The sequence below is a fragment of the Gopherus flavomarginatus genome, chromosome 4, assembly GCF_025201925.1.
Source record: "Gopherus flavomarginatus isolate rGopFla2 chromosome 4, rGopFla2.mat.asm, whole genome shotgun sequence".
Taxonomy (NCBI): Eukaryota; Metazoa; Chordata; order Testudines; family Testudinidae; genus Gopherus; species Gopherus flavomarginatus.
This window is the reverse complement of record NC_066620.1, coordinates 31030521-31047892: the sequence shown is the minus strand read 5'-3', so window position 1 is coordinate 31047892 and position 17372 is coordinate 31030521. Positions and strand designations below refer to the sequence as shown.

The window sequence follows — 17372 nt, the reverse complement described above, 5'->3', positions numbered from 1 at the left end:
CTTTCTAACCTGTTGTGAGAGGCATCCAGAGAGACAACAAAGTGAAATTCTGAACTCCTTTTACATAAGATTTGGTGCCACTACAGGACCATGTTCTTTATGGTCCCAGATTATATCAATAATGTCACAGCAGGTGAAAGAGGATGGCCTGCCCTAGAGAAATTGCCAGGGTTTTACTGAGGGTTTTCCTCTAACCTTTGGAAAACTTCCCCAGGATATACTAACTCTGATGAACCTTGGGAGGACACAGATAGAGCATTCCAAACAAAGTATTGACACACAGGCATTAACTCTTCAAAAAACAAAATAATTTTTATTCAATATACCTATATTCCCCAGTACAATAAACCTTAAAAGCATATATCAAGAAGCAACTCTGTTAGCACAGGTATGCATATCAAAGTACCCAATACTGCAATACCACAGAGTTGGAAATGGCTTTCAGGTGGTTACATTCTACGTACAATTATCAGTCACATGTAGAATGCTGACAGCAAGTTCTTACTTAAACGTTAAAACTGTATACAGAGTAACAAACGAGGGCTGTAAAGCAATTTAAAAAATTAATCACAAAAAATATTTTTTAATCGTAATTATTTTTTTGACTTAATCACTCGAGTTGACTGTTATTAATCGACAGCCCTATAACAAACATACATGCACAAACATCCAACTTTATTATCTCAAGCATACACACTCATACATCCTATTGGTTCCTTATACTATGGTCATCATGCTTACTTATCCGCAATCTTCTTTCCCTCTCATCTGTTTATAGTCCTTTTGCTCTGTCACGGCTACTTCTGAACTATTACTGCTGCTGCCGCTCCTCCCTTTTTCAGTGATTTCAGCACATTTCTGATCTTTCTTCTTCCTCTCCTGCTTCTGTGCCTGCTATTATCTTGAGTGTCTCAAGCCTGTCAGCTCTCTGTCTTATATACAAGTTTTGATATATTCAGATTGGTTGCTTCCTCAATCTTTATATACAGGTTGTCTTCTCAATCCCTTGGTCTATTCTGATTGGTTGTTTACTCAGTCATTATGATTAGCAAACCTATCCATCAGTCATCTTTAAGCCTTCCGTGTTCTTATGAACCAATCACAGCCGTTGAACTCATCTGTCAGTCAAAGCCGGACTTGATTGAAAACCTGCACCATGCTTGACTGACCCCTCCCTTCAGGTTTTGGAGTGACTTTTACCTAACCTCAGTCCACACCCTGCCTACCAACACACCAGTCACTGGCAGAACTGTTCAAAACTACCAGCTCACTATCCTTGGCTGTATGTCAACATTGACTGCACCCTTAAAATTACCAGACTTATAAAACTATAAATCATCACCTTATTTCTTTAATATATACTTACAGTAATTCCTTGCTTAATGTTGTAGTTATATTCCAGAAAAAAATGCCACTTTAATCAAAACAATGTTAAGCAAATCCAATTTCCCTATAAGAATTAATGTAAATTGGGGAGATTAGGTTCCAGGGAAATTTTTTAAGCTTGGTTGAAGTGGTGGAGTCAGAGGGTGGAAGAGGGTGGATATTTCCCAGGGAATGCCTTATTGCTGAATGATGAATTAGCACTCTGCTGAGCCCTCAAGGGTTAACACGTTGTGAATGTAGCATCACACTCTACAAGGCAGCACCAATGGAGGGAGGAGACACAGCATGGCAGAAAGAGAGAGAGAGAGAGAGAAAGAAAGACCATATGTGTGTGAGAGAGAGACGTCCATTACCCCTTTAAGTATGCTGACCGCACTCTAAGTACATTGCCTTTTTAAGTAGATCAGCAAGTTGAGACAGCAACTACTCCCAGCAAGCTCCCTGAGCCCTGACCTGTGTCCCTCCCCTCCCCCAGCTCTGTGGAGATGGGGTGCAGGAATAGGGGGGAGGAGTGCTGGGGAGGGGGACACCCTGATATTAGCTCCCCTCTTCCCCCACTCTATTGCACAGCAAGCAGGAGGCTCATGGGAGCAGCTCCAAGACAGAGGGCAGGAGAAACACATGGCAGTGGAGGAAGGGACAGCTGAACTGCCCGGCAACTGATAGCCTGCTGGGCAGCTACCGCACAGGGAACTTTGGGGACCTGATGGGGGGGCTGCTGGTCCACCCTGGTTCCAAGCCCCCGCCAGCTAGCTCCAATGAACTGCTTTTTCTGCAAGCAGTGGACAAAGTAGGCGACTGCCAAACAACGTTATAAGGGAGCATTGCACAACTTTAAATGAGCATGTTCTCTAATTGATCAGCAACGTAACAATGAAACAACATTAACCGGGACGATGTTAAGTGAGGAGTTACTGAATTTATTAACTCTTACTGTTACGGTCTTCTGTTGCCACCCTATTTTGATTTTTCCCCTTTTCAGTTAATGATGGCAAAGCAGTTTTTTTTTAAATTTTTGAGTGCTGTGCTTGGCAACAAAATACAGCAGCTCAAAACCCTTCATATCACCTCAGGAAGTTGGTGTTATTAAGGCCTTTGTCTACACTACACATTTTTTTTTACAAAAGTCAGCTTTCATCAACAAAACAGTGGAGGTGTACAGATTACAATGCTCCTCCCGCTGATTTAACTCTCCTGCTACACCAACAAAATAAAACCACCTGAATGAGAGGTATAGAGTTTTTTGCAACAAAGTTTGATCAATGCAGTGTCAGTGTAAATAGTGCGCTTGCTTATGTCACTCTAATTAGCCTCCAGGAGGTGTCCCACAATGCCCATCATGACCACTCTGGTCAGCAGTTTGAAATCGCTGCCCTGAAGTTACACAGCCATGTACCCCTCCCCCATTTAAAGGCCTGGGAATTTTAAAAATTCTTCTTTCTGTTTGCTCAGCATGGACCGTTCACACCGCATCTTCCCAGCTAACCATTCAGCTTTCAGCAGTGGATGCGTTTTCACCTGGATCTGCTGGGTCTGTGGGAAGAGGAGGCTGTGCAGTCACAGCTTCACTCAAACTGTAGGAAATTTGATAGCTACAGGCTCATTGATAGTGGGATGCAAGAAAAGGGGCAGTACTGTGCTAAGATCAAGGAGCTGAGGCAGGCGTACCAGAAGGCAAGGGAGGCCAACCGTTGATCTGGTGCGGTGCCGAAGACATGGTGCTTCCACAAGGAAGTGCCTGCCATCTTTGGTGGTGACCCAGTCTTGACCACCAAGAGCGCTGTGGACACTTTGGGAGGCACTAGAGGTAGCGGCCAGTGGAGTCAGCCCCAAGGGCAAAGTAATAGATGAGGAAATCGAGTTGGAGGAGGATGTGGAACACATGAGAGGGTCGTTCATTGTTATGGTGCATCAGGACCTCTTTTTGACTCTGGAGGGGTCTAGCCAGTCCCAGAAGTCCAGCTCTGGTGTACATGAAGCAGGGGAGGCAAGCTCTGGTAAGCAAGCATTTTGCTTTGATGCTGCACGGTGAGGGGAGATTGAGCTCCATGTACTTTGTTATATGACAGAGGAGGGATAAGGAACAGAAATTAACAAATAAGCCTATGCAGCTATGCAGTGGAAAAGTTTGTTAATGTACACTGGGATGTCTCGGGAATCCTCCAAAGTGATATCTAGGAAACTTTCCTATAGGTATTCTGCAATCCGATGCCAAAGGTCCGTTGGTAGAGCTGCCTTGTTTCTTCCCTGAAATAAACTTTGCCATGGCAACCAGCAATATTTCTGCAGGGACCAAAGCAGCATACAGACCTGGTCGGAAGCTGCACATGTGCAGGAGATGCACTTTTGCCTTCTGGGTTCCCTCAAGAGTGAGATATTGGGTTTGATTACCCTAATTGGCACCGGGAAAAGGGTGCCTGTAAGGGTGCAGACTCACTCCTGCGGTGCCTCCTGCTGGTTGTCCTCAGGAATTAGCTCATTTTCCAGCCAGGAGCACTCTCTGCAGGCCAGTGATCCGCATTACCTCACTCTGGCCCCTGTGTCCCTCCCGGACCCAGTGCCCTGTTGTCTAGGGTGCTGCCCCCCTGGCAGTAACCCCTCCCAGCTCTGGGTCTCCCCCTCCCAGAGGAACCCCCACCCATGATCCCCACTTCGCCTCAGTCTTGGCTACTGCCAGTCCTCATCTAGCCCCCGTTCACTGGGGCAGACTGCAGTGTATCAGCCACTCATCATAGGCAAGGAGGGTTGGACCTGCTGCCTTTGCCTGCTTGTGGGCTGCCCCTTTGCAACCCCGGTATCTAATAGGCTTCACCAGGCCTGCGGCCTGGGGCTTTCCTAGGCTGGAACCTCCCCTGATCCCTTGGCCTGTCCCCAGCCCTGCTCCCCTCCAGGTACCTAGTTAAGCTCCTTGCAGACAGCCCTTCTCACTCTGATGGCAGAGAGAGAGTATGTGTCTGCCCCTGGCTTCCCTGCCTTCATAGGGCCAGCTGAGTCTTTTGGGAGCATGGCCACAGTTGAGACTGCCTCCCAATCAGCCCAGCCTAAGGATCCCAGCCTCAGCCCTCTCCAAGGGCTAGCTTTTAACCCCTTTCAGGCCAGGAGCAGGTAACCATCCCGCAACAGTGCCAATATTCAGAATACTCTCCCTAGACGTGTGTAATGTCTCTCTTTGCAAACAACCCTTTGTCCGTTCTTGCCCATTCCCCCTTCCCAACTCTCCCCCCCCAGCCAAACTCTCCATATTTCAGACTCTCACCAAGCTGTGTGCTAGAAAAGGGACAATGAGAAACGTATGTTTAACTTTTGTGATTCACAGCTGTGAGAGAACTCACAATACTGTCTCTGTTCATTGTATCTTTGGCTTCAGCAGATTATCTTTGAGGACCCAGTCCTCCACATTGACGGAGTTCCTCCACCAGATAAGGTGGCGAACCAGGAGAAATAAGGAGGATATGTTTTGCAAACTGCTGCAGTCAACAGATGCAGCAGATAGTGAAACAAGAACTTGGAGGGATACAATCAATGAAAGACTCAGGTTGGATAGCCTGGAAAGAAGGGCCAGAGAGAGTTGCTCAAGTCCCCTATTACGCTGCAGTCTTAGCACATCCGTTCATGAATCCCCCTGCACCCAATACAGAACTCTCTTCCATGTATTTTAAAGAATCCTTATTGAGGTTGCAGGAACAAACCATCCCGATGTGTAGAAAGAATAGTAAATATGGCAGGCGACCAGCTTGGCTTAACAGTGAAATCCTTGCTAATCTTAAACACAAAAAAGAAGCTTATAAGAAGTAAGATAAATGACAAGGGAAGAGTATAAAAATATTGCTCAGGCATGCAGGAGTGAAATCAGTGAAATCACACTTCGAGATGCAAGAGATGTTAAGAATAACAAGAAGGTTTCTTCAGGTATGTTAGCAACAAGAAGAAGATCAAGGAAAGTGTGGGCCCCTTACTAAATGGGGGAGGCAACTTAGTGACAGAAGATGTGGTAAAAGCTAATGTACTCAATGCTTTTTTTGCCTCTGTCTTCAAAAACAAGGCCAGCTCCCAGACTTCTGCACTCGGAACCACAGCATGGGGAGGAGGTGACCAACATTCTGTGGAGAAGGAAGTGGTTCAGGACTATTTAAAAAAGCTGGACGACCACAAGTCCATTGGGCGCTACATCTGTGGGTGCTAAAGGAGTTGGTGGATGTGATTGCAGAGCCATTGGCCATTATCTTTGAAAACTCATGGCGATCAGGGAGGTCCCGGATGACTGGAAAAAGGCTAATGTGGTGCCCATCTTTAAAAAAGTGAAGAAGGAGGATCTGGGGAACTACAGGCCAGTCAGCCTCACCTCAGTCCTAGAAAAATCATAGAGCAGGGCCTCAAGGAATCAATTCTGAAGCACTTAGAGGAGAGGAAAGTGATCAGGAACAGTCAGCATGGATTCACCAAGGGCAAGTTATGTCTGACTAAACTAATTGCCTTCTATGACGAGATAACTGTCTCTATGGATGAGGGGAAAGCAGTGGACATGTTATTCCTTGACTTTAGCAAAGCTTTTGATATGGTCTCCCACAGTATTCTTGCCAGAAAGTTAAAGAAGTATGGGCTGGATGAATGGACTATAAGGTGAATAGAAAGCTGGCTAGATCGTCGGGCTCAACAGGTAGTGATCAATGGCTCCATGTCTAGCTGGCAGTCGGTATCAAGCGGAGTACCCCAAGGGTCTGTCCTGGGGCCAGTTTTGTACAATATCTTCATTAATGATCTGGAGGACAGCGTGGACTGCACTCTCAGCAAGTTTGCAGATGACGTTAAACTGGGAGTGGTAGATACGCTGGAGAGTAGGGTTAGGATACAGAGGGACCTATACAAATTAGAGGATTGGACCAAAAGAAATCTGATGAGGTTCAGCAAGGACAAGTACAGAGTCCTGCACTTTGCATGGAAGAATCCCATGCACTGCTACAGACTAGGGACCAAATGGCTAGGCAGCAAAGAACAACCTAGGGGTTACAGTGGACAAGAAGCTAGATATGAGTTGACAGTGGGCCCTTGTTTCCAAGGAAGTTAACTGCATTTTGGGCTGTATAAGTGGGAGGATTGCTGGCAGATCAAGGGACGTGATCATTCCCCTCTATTCTGCATTGGTGAGACCTTATCTGGAGTACTGTGTCCAGTTTTGGGCCCCAAACTACAAGAAGGATGAGGAAAAATTGGAAAGATTCCAGCAGAGGGCAACAAAAATGATTAGGGAGCTGGAGCACATGACTTATGAGGAGAGGCTGAGGGAACTGGGATTGTTTAGTCTGCGGAAGAGAAGAATGAGGGGGGATTTGATAGCTGCTTTCAACTACCTGAAAGGGGGTTCCAAAGAGGATGGATCTAGACCAGGGTTTCTCAGACTGGGGGTCAGGACTCCTCAGGGGGTCATGAGGTTATTACACGGGGCGTCACAAGCTGTCACCCCTCCATCCCGAACTCCAGTCTGCCTTCAGCATTTATAATGGTGTTAAATATATAAAAAAGTATTTTTAATTTATATGGGGGGGGATCACACTTAGAGGCTTGCTGTGTGAAAGAGCTCACCAGTACAGAAGTTTGCGAACCACTGATCTAGACTGTTGTCACTGGTACCAAATGACAGAACAAGGAGTAATGGTCTCAAGTGGCAGTGGGGGAGGTTTAGGTTGGATATTTTTCACTAGGAGGGTGGTGAAGCACTGGAATGGGTTAACTAGGGTGGTGGTGGAATCTCCTTCCTTAGAAGTTTTTAAGGTCAGGCTTGACAAAGCCCGGGCTGGGATGATTTAGTTGGGCATTGGTCCTGCTTTGAGCAGGGGGTTGGACTAGATAATTCTAGGCCCTCCTCAAACTAGGCCCTCCTCAAACTCCCCCACCACATTCCTCACATGTTCCCAGTCCCTTGCAGTACTCTGTGCACTCCATCCCTAGGGACTGGTTTCACAATGAAAGCTGGAGTTACAAGCAGCTGTGAGAACAATAACCGAGAGACTTTTCCTCATTACCATATCCCATTTGATAAAATGTTTCTGTATTGTCCTGCTATTAAACTTTAGTTTTTGAAATAAAATGAGTCTTTATTTGTGTCATGCACATATTAGTTGGTGCTGACATTCAAACACTGGCTATAGGCAGGAATGTTTTCTCAGTACAATTAACGCTCAGGAAGTAGGCACTACAGGGGTCATTCAAGGGAGCAAGCTAACATTGCCTGGCTGAATGCATCACATAAAGACACATTACTGAGAATTGTCAAAATGCTCCTTCAAAGCCTTCCTAATTCTAATAATCTCCCACTGTGCCCCTCTAATTGCCATGGTATCCGGCTGCTCAAAATCAGCAGCCAGCCAATCTACCTCAGTGCTTCATCCCTGGGGAAACTTTTCCCTCTTCACTTCGCAAGTGTTGTACAGAAAACAGCAGGCTGCTGTGACCATCCGAATATTTTCCTCATTGAGCTCTAACCTGCCAAAAAGGCAGGGCTAGTGACTTTATAATCTGTGAAAGGCATATTCAATGATCATTCAGCACCTGCTGAGCCTGTTGTTGAAGCACTCCTTGCTGCTATCTAGTTCCTGATTGTAAGGCTTTATGAGCCATGGGAGGAAGGCGTATGCAGGAGCAAGGATCACTATGGGCATTTCCACATCCCCAGTTTGAATGTTCTGGTCTGGAAATAAAGTCCCAGCATGCAGATTTCTATACAGTCCAGTGTTCCTAAAGATGCACACATGCACATTCCCTGACCTCCCTGCACTGATGTCAGTGAAACGGCCCTGGTGATCCACCAGGGCCTGCAAGACCATGGAGAAGTAACCCTTCTGGTTTATGTTCTCCATTGCAAGATGGTTTGGGGCCATAATTGGGTATGCGTTCCATCTGTCACCCAGCCGCAGTTTGGGAATCCCATTGCCTCAATGCCATCTTTTATTTCCTACACATTACCCAGAGTCACAGTCCTTCATAGCAGGAATTGATTAGTAGCCCTGCACACTTGCATCACCATAGCCCCCACAATGTACTTTCCAGAGTTGCTAGCTTCCACGCAGCGATCACCACTCATTTTTCCACAGTAAAACAGCTCTTGTTCTGGTGTCCTTGCACTGTAGTGCTGGGGAAAGCTCTGCACACGGTTCCAGGATGATGCATTTGCACATCCAAAAGTTCTACAGCCACTGCTCATCATCCCATATATGCATCACAATGCCACCATTCAGTGCTTGTCTCCTGAGCCCAGTTCTGACAGTCCAGCTACTCTCTGAATGCCATAAGCAGTCTTGAATTATTTCTTTCAGTGGTACACAGTAGGGCAGGCACTACTGATTAAGTTTTTGATTTGGAGCTCATGAAATACTGCAGGACCAGTCACACTGTGTTCATCATGCTCATCACCAGATGGTCAGCAGTTCAGAATCCATGCTTTCAGGCAGAGTTGGCGGGCACACAGTTTACATGGACTGTTAAAAACAGCGTGAAACTAACCAATGAAATGATGGAACAGAAAGAAGTTTATCATGGTACAGTGAGGATGCCCCCATAATGCACCACAATCCATTCCCACAGCTCCTAGCAGCAGAGGGTGATGAGTGGCACAGTGAAATAGTTACCCACGATGCAATACTTTCTCTGTTGATGCAAGAGCAACAACTCCATCGACATAAGGAACATTTTGTGGGCATGCACATCCAATTTAATTAAAGTGGCTTATGATCGTCAATGTAACTTATGTCGACTTAACTCCATAATGTAGACACAGCATAAATCAGCACAAAGAGGCATTTACATCGGCAGGAACCAAATTTAAATAAAGACACTTCCAAGGCAGCTTCCATCAACCTAACCCTGCAGTGTAGACCAGGCCTATACCTAACATATGTGGATAGTGGCATTAGCGTCTTTCTAGGATCTATTCCTTCTTTCATAATCAAGACGCTTATAATTTAAAAAAAATGGAACACAACATTAATTTTCAAAACTTTCTCCAAATTGTTTATTTTTAATTAAGCTACTGAGAAGTCAAGAAACGCTTATCTGGAGCAAGTCATTTAAGCAGAGACAACACGGAGAAGGGATTCTATTGAAGTCACAGCCTTAGATTGAAATAACAGAAAAGTTTTAATTCAGGAAAGTAGTGATATACTTTGAATCTAAACTTCAAAGTCATTTGCATGCATGTTAGCTTAGATATAGGATATAGGATGTAGTAGATACACCTGCTTCCATGTCAAAGCATTTTCTGTGTCTGACACAAGCTCTGTGTGTACTCAAGACTGTTCAATTGTTTTGAAGAGTACTTAATGACGTGTTCAACCCCACTGTGATGATTGTCTGATCAAGGACTACACTTGATAAGTGAAAGAGAGATTGTTCATCATTATCATCATCATGAGAGTACTGGTGTCACTTGACTTAATCATACATTATCCCAAGACTATTATTTCTCCTTTCAAGATTCGATCTAGAATGTGATTTGTTAGGGAGAATAAAAATTATCTACCTCATAACCTGGACTATCCATTTTTAAGGATGTTTGAGTCTTATGGTTGTCACACAAGAACTCTCAGAGGATGTTCAGGGTCAGATCCTCAGCCCTATCTGGCTGCTCCAGTGATTCAAAACTACCCTAACAGCAGTTAAGCAACACTCTGAGAAATCTGCTCTACTGGAGAATCTTTAGGTGGTGAAAACTGCCACAGTGGCTCCTACGCTATCCTTCTCCCAGCAAAGCACCCCTACATGTCAGTGATCCCTGGCTCCCAGAAGAACCCCTTTGGGGCCATGGGCAACCAATGTAAGTTACAGGAGCCCTGTGGCTGTTCTAACTTGTGTATTTGATCTGGTCAAAAATGGACCAACCTCAGGATCCAGGACTTGTAAAGATGAATTAAAGATAAATCAGCTTTGTCCTTCCCACCCAAGCTCCCTGGTCTTGCACAACACATGGCTCAGTTGGCCCATAAGCTCTGGCCCTAAGATCTAATTTTTTGAGAGCTTATGGTTATAACATTGGTCTATAAAATCATAATAAAAGTCTGATGTTGATCTAGTAAAAGATACACTACATTTTATACTAACTTGTATAAAGTTTGCTTTGCAGGCTATGTTGGAGGCCCTCCTTCATTTGTGATTCAAAAAATAATTTCCTCCTGTCTACATGTCCCTGAAGCTGACAATTCCCAGCAGGAACTTCAATCGTTTTGATTGTTTTGATATAAAGATTAGCTTCTATCTAAAAGAATCATGATGATATGCCTTTCTTCTTACATTTGAAATTGTCTACGCTATGAAATTATGTTGACCTGACTTACAGCCATCGCAGTTATTAAATCACTTGTGTGTGTGCACACTTGGGTCCTTGTGTCAGCAGTGTGTGTCCACACCAGGAGCACTTGTATTGATTGTATTGTCAGTGTGGGGCATTGTGAGATGGCTTCTGAAGACCAGTAACAGTCAACGTAAGAAACAAAGTATCTACACTGATGCACAGGAAGGTGGTGTTACTAAAGGGACATAGAGAGACACTTATGTTGGCAGGAGCCAAATTTAAGTACAAGACTTCTGAGTTCTAATTCTAGTTCTGATGCTGGCTTTTGTGACCTTGAGCAAATTACTTAATCTGACTGTGCCTCAATTCAAGTTCCTTTAAGGGATCCTGTGTCTTCTAAGAGAAACTTACTCTTGCTCTTTATTGTACAAGAACAGGTAGCTATGAATGGTACTGTGGAAGGGAAAATTACTGATTTGTAATTATAGTTAAGTTTTCAAGATATTGTTGACTTTATAAACTATTTCACTATGGAAATGCCCCTGAACACTTAAGGAAGAGCAACTTCAGAGAACGATTCAAATCCCTTTCCTTTAAAAAAGCAGATTTTTAATTACCATGAAAGAGAACTAAAATGATCAGTTACTCTATGGCACTGCGGTGATGAAAAAGTACAGAAAATAATTCCAGACACAGGGTAATTTTTTTTTCAAAAATGCCTAAGTGACTTAAGTTCCTAAGTCCCATTGGGACCCTTAGGCCTCCCTAAGTCACTTTTGAAAATGATACTTAATTGCCAACGTCAATAGGCACTTTGAACTTTTTACCCTCAGATGTAATGTCTGTGATTGCAGTCTTACAGAGTGACTGGCAGTCTTATTTGATCTTTTCTCATGCTAAATAAGTTTTTGTTTTTAGGAAAAAAAATTAAATTGAGATATGCAGAGCTAACATGTGCCCCCTCTTTCACACTGGAAACTAGAATGGATCCCTTACAATATATAATAATAATAATAACCAAAAAAAAAAAAGAAGGATTCAAATACTTGGTTGATGAAACACTCCTCAAAGGCCAGCATGAAATCATGTAATTTGAATGTTGTTTGCACAGCATTCTTCAAATTTTGCCCATCCCGTTGTGAAAAGAACCATAAGATAAAATTGTGTATCTGCATGTTGAGACAGACTGAGAGGAAAACAAATAACTGAGCCCACACTCTTACATTTTTCCATACTCTTTCATAGATTTCATCTACTGGTACATAAATAATTAACAGAATATTACTGTACAGATAAGTCTCTGGAGTGGATTCAGAATATATTTTGAGACAAGGAAAGCAGATTGATTAATTGTATAAATAAAGGAAGACTTGCTAATTCATCAATAGAACAGTAACATGTACTTTAATGGGGATATCTAGGGCCCTGATTCAGCAATGTGTTTAACCACATAAATAATCTTACTGGGTGCTAGAACAAGTTTTATAATCAGTGGTATTCAGAAAATACAAGCAACATGATTTACTAGCAGACATGCAAATCTGCTATCTATAAGCATAGGAAGTAATTCACCTGTAATGAATTGTGCTGGTCAAGCCTGCATAAATTGAGGAAAAGATGGCAGTGAATGTAATTTGCTTATCTGGAGCATCTTGTCTCATTTGTCTACTTTTGGCACCATCTTTTGGATCATTATACACCTTCCCTACCCCTTTGCTTCCTTGGTTTGTTTCTTGAGATGCACACCAAATTCTAGGAAGAGAATACATATTTCAGTCCCTTTGCATAAAAAGTGATGATTGGAAAATTTCAATGAAAAACTAAAACATTCTCAATTTTTTTTGCATTCTCTCTGCCCTCCCCCATTTTTCAACAAGCTGTATGTTTTGCACTGATATTTTATCATTGTTTATGTGATTTCACCTCAAGCTATACTTTAGCACCTATAGGCCCTAACTCTGCAAACCCTTATACATGTGCTTAACTTTATGCATGACAATAATCCCATTGAAACCAATGGGATTAATCATCTCTGTAAAGCTAAGCATGTGCATAAGATTTGCAGGACTGGGGCCTCAAATCTTGACTTGGGGTAAATAATCAGTTAACAAGAGGGGTAGAGATGTTAATGGGAACTGCATGATAGCTCTTATTTATTGTAAAAAGAAGTGATGAAGTGGGCCCATGAAAGCTTATACTCAAATAAATGTGTTAGTCTCTAAGGTGCCACAAGTACGCCTATTCTTTTTGCGGATACAGGCTAACATGGCTGCTACTCTGAAACCTTATTTATGGTATTTCTTCTGCTATATTTTTTAGGCACTAACTATGTTCTGTTCTTCCATTCTAGTTCTGCGTTGCATCCAATATGTAATAAATCTGATGTCATGCAAGACGCTGATGAGCAGCCTGCGGACAGGGTGCACAGAAGATCTGTAGTTGAGGATTACTTTCCCAACAGCTACATGGATTTTGACTCATTAGAAAATGAATTTGACTTTGACTATGGCTTATGTAATGAAGTAGTACATGTGGCTTGCTCTCCTAAGCCTGATGCCTTCAATCCTTGTGAAGATATCATGGGCTACAATATCCTCAGAGTCCTGATATGGTTTATCAACATTCTAGCTATCACTGGGAACATCATTGTGTTGGTTATTTTAATAAGCAGTCAGTATAAACTCACTGTCCCTCGGTTTCTAATGTGCAATCTTGCATTTGCGGACCTATGTATAGGCATCTACCTGTTGTTGATTGCATCTGTAGATATACAGACCAAAAGCCAGTATTACAACTATGCCATAGACTGGCAAACTGGTGCGGGATGCAGTGCTGCAGGGTTTTTCACTGTGTTTGCGAGTGAACTTTCAGTTTACACACTGACTGTGATCACTCTGGAAAGATGGCATACAATCACCTATGCCATGCAACTGGACCGCAAGGTTCGATTTCGGCACGCCATGGTTATTATGATTTTTGGTTGGATGTTTGCCTTCACTGTGGCCCTTCTTCCCATATTTGGAGTCAGCAGCTACATGAAAGTCAGCATTTGCTTGCCCATGGATATAGAAACACCCCTTTCCCAGGCTTATATCATATTCCTTTTAGTACTGAATGTCCTTGCATTTATGATCATCTGTGCCTGTTACATCTGCATCTACTTTACAGTGAGAAACCCTAATGTTATTGCTTCAAACAGTGACACCAAAATTGCCAAGCGCATGGCTATACTGATCTTCACCGATTTTCTGTGCATGGCACCAATATCTTTTTTTGCAATATCGGCATCACTCAAGCTTCCTCTCATCACTGTGTCCAAATCCAAGATCCTCCTGGTTTTGTTCTACCCTATCAATTCATGTGCCAATCCCTTCTTGTATGCAATTTTCACAAAGACCTTCCGCAGAGATTTCTTCATTTTACTGAGCAAGTTTGGTTGCTGCGAAATGCAAGCCCAAATTTATAGAACAGAGACTTCCTCATCTGTTCATAATTCCCATATGAGAAATGGCCATTGTACTCCAGCTTCTAAAACCAGTGATGGAACTATTTATTCATTAGTTCCTCTGAATCACTTGAACTGAAATATTTGTGTGGATTTACGTATAGGGCAGCATGGTTATTTTTAACTGTGAATTTGTAAAATGATTTTAACATAACATGTAAAGTTATATTTTCAATGGAGAAACATTTTTATTTTCTGCTGTACATTTTATTTTTATGAACAGCCAGCAAAAGTGACATCATATCTTCAGTTTTTGAAGGACAACCAACAAAACTTCAGTTAACACTTCTTTGAAGAATTTCTCAAGAATTACATAAACTCTGGAGAATGTGTTCTCTCCTCACACTTTTCTAAAGTTATCCTAGGCTATATAATGCATTGTGTTTGAGAATTCAGTGTTGACTATCAATGGCTGAAAGAAAAAAATACAGAATTAAAATGTTTTGCTGTGAAACATACTAGAGATCTTGTTAAGGGTACAATAACTTGACAAAGTAGTAATATATACTACACATTCAGCTGACATGAGCTAAAGTGCAAGATTATTTCATTTACCTCCACACAATGGTATCGGAAGAGGAGATTTTGGTCCACATTGTTTTTGTTTCCATCACCAAAGCAGGGGGCTAAAAGTCACCTTTAAATCAGTACTGGTCCATTTCTGACCCAAATCCATATGGTGGGAAGTGTCCTGGTGTGTACATAGAAGTCCACTAGCAAATGGTTGATACACTTTTCGTTAGTGAGCTGAATGTAGTTGCAGAAGTACTTCTCATTTCAAAACAACATTGGGTGAATCTGGTGATTAAGAGTATTTGTGACCTTGTACCACGAGGTTCTAACGTGAATGAACAAACACCTTGATCCTGCAAGTCCCTGTGGGCGCCTGTAGCAAGCTGCATTGAACTTGGAGGGAAGAGCACAGGCTGCAGGAAGACAGAGTTTGGAGGAGGCAACAGCCAATCTGTATGCATGTGATTTGAATGCAAGCTGCAATTGCAACATCACTGTACATACTTCTCTTAATAAACAGCCAATTTTGTTTTAGAAACATGGAGTCCTCTCATCTTATTATTCAGCACTTGGTACATGAAACAGTGCTCAAGAGTGAATGCAAGATGGTTGTTCTCCAGCACAAGTTCAATGAGAAGCTAAAGGTACAAGCTAAGTTAAACACTAGAACCTACATTTTCAAAAGTGATTAGTGCTTTTAGGTGTTTTCATTTTTGACTCCCAATTTAAGAAACCTTAAAAGGATATGATTTTCAGAAAGTGCTGGGTATCTGCCATCTGAAAATCAGGCCCTTTAAGGTGTCTTGACACACTCAGAATTACAGATCCCTTTTGAAAATTTTCTCAGCAGTAAGTCTGCTATCTTCCACACTGAGCTGTAGTTAGTCTCAAGTCCACTGTGCACTTGGTTCCTTACTCACAAGTGTAAAATGTCAGTAAGGGAAACTGGACAGAGACCTACACTTAGGTGCAATCCTCATCTTGTTATTGAGATGGTTAATTCTACTTTTCTTCTTAAACCGTACCCCTGCTACTTGGCAAGAGTAATTTAGCAGCCACACATCAGTATTCTCATTAATGTAAGAGCAAGTTCCCCTCATGCACGAAGTCCTGCTTTATAACTGCAAAACTTTGTACCTGTGTAGTACAGGTTCAACACTTTAGTCTTTCTGAGATTATAACTTGCCCAGAGTTCATAGAATTTAAGGCCAGAAGGGACCACCCCAGGATATCTGTAGAACCATAGACTATCAGGGTTGGAAGGGACCTCAGGAGGTCAACTAGTCCAACCTCCTGCTCAAAGCAGGATCAATTCTCAACTAAATCATCCTAGCCAGGGCTCTGTCAAGCCTGACCTTAAAACCTCTAAGAAAGGAGATTCCACCACCTCCCTAGATAACCCATTCCAGTGCTTCACCACCCTCCTAGTGAAAAGTTTTTCCTAATATCCAAACTAAACCTCCCCCACTGCAACTTGAGATCATTACTCCTTGTTCTGTCATCTGGTACCACTGAGAACAGTCTAGATCCATCCTCTTTGGAACCCCCCCTCAATTCTTCTTTTCTGCAGACTAAACAACCCCAGTTCCCTCAGCCTCTCCTCATAAGTCATGTGCTCCAGCCCCCTAATCATTTTTATTGCCCTCCGCTGGACTCTTTCCAATTTTTCCACATCCTTCTTGTACTGTGTGGCCCAAAACTGGACACAGTACTCCAGATGACGCCTCACCATCTAATCGGACTTCCTGTGTTTCACAGGCCACCGACACCACCCAGTACCCACACACTAAATCTCACAACCAAAATTAGACAAAAGTCGACAAGACACCAAGCTACTATTTGCCACAGAGAGAGAGACTCTGAGTGACCAAGGTACATCAGTGCCCAAGGCCCCTGCAATGGCAGCAAAATGATTAAGTGAGCTATACTCAGATAATCCTGGCAAGAGACTTGCACTCTATGCAGCAGAGGAAGATTAAAATCACTACCAATCTGTCCTGGAGGAAAATTCCTCCCTTACCCCACATATGGTGATCACTTAGACCCTGAGCATGTGAGCAAAAACCAGCCAGCCAAGGACATGAGAGAGAGAGAATGCTCAGTGCCACTCAGAGCCCTGGCCCACACTGTCCAGCGTTCCATCTCCAGCCATGGAAAAGTGTTTCTCTGCTTTATTATTCTGTTTAATAGCAGAGACAAAGATTTGAATATTTTAGAAAACCTATTCATTTGATCTTCATAAAACATTCTATTTTTTGCTAGGTATTTTTCACCTTTCAGAGAGCACAAAGCTGCTGTCCTCATCCTGCCTTCTCATGTGCCCAGTAGGATTATTAAGCCGAAAGTAATATATGTTTTGACTGTTCAAAAAACCATAGTGATTAGCATTAATCTAATTTCCGGGTATTTCTTTTCTCATGGCATTTTAGAAAAAACTACCAAGGAGCTTAAATTGCCAGAAGTTAACACATGAGATAAAATACATTTTTCCCAGAGGGGTGTTACACTATCATTTAAGGTTATTGGACCAGAAGTATGTATTCAAACTATATGTTTTTTTTCCAAATGAACATCTTTTACAGTATTTTGTGTAATGGCCACAGATAAAATTGATGTCATTTGGTGCAAAAAAGTATTTAGATTTCATTCAGTTTCAGCTACATTATTTCCAAGGTTGATTAAACTGTT

The 17372-nt window shown here is 42.6% G+C and overlaps 1 protein-coding gene across 1 annotated transcript in view; it reads left to right on the top strand.

Annotated features, from left to right (window-relative positions):
- Window positions 1-14307, top strand: part of FSHR (follicle stimulating hormone receptor) — a 134665-nt gene extending 120358 nt beyond the window's left edge. Inside the window, 1 exon segment of the mRNA XM_050951855.1 lies at window positions 13017-14307. Within this exon segment, the coding sequence (XP_050807812.1) occupies window positions 13017-14250 (1234 nt within the window). The 3' untranslated portion in view covers window positions 14251-14307.
- Window positions 14308-17372: the final 3065 nt, after the last annotated feature.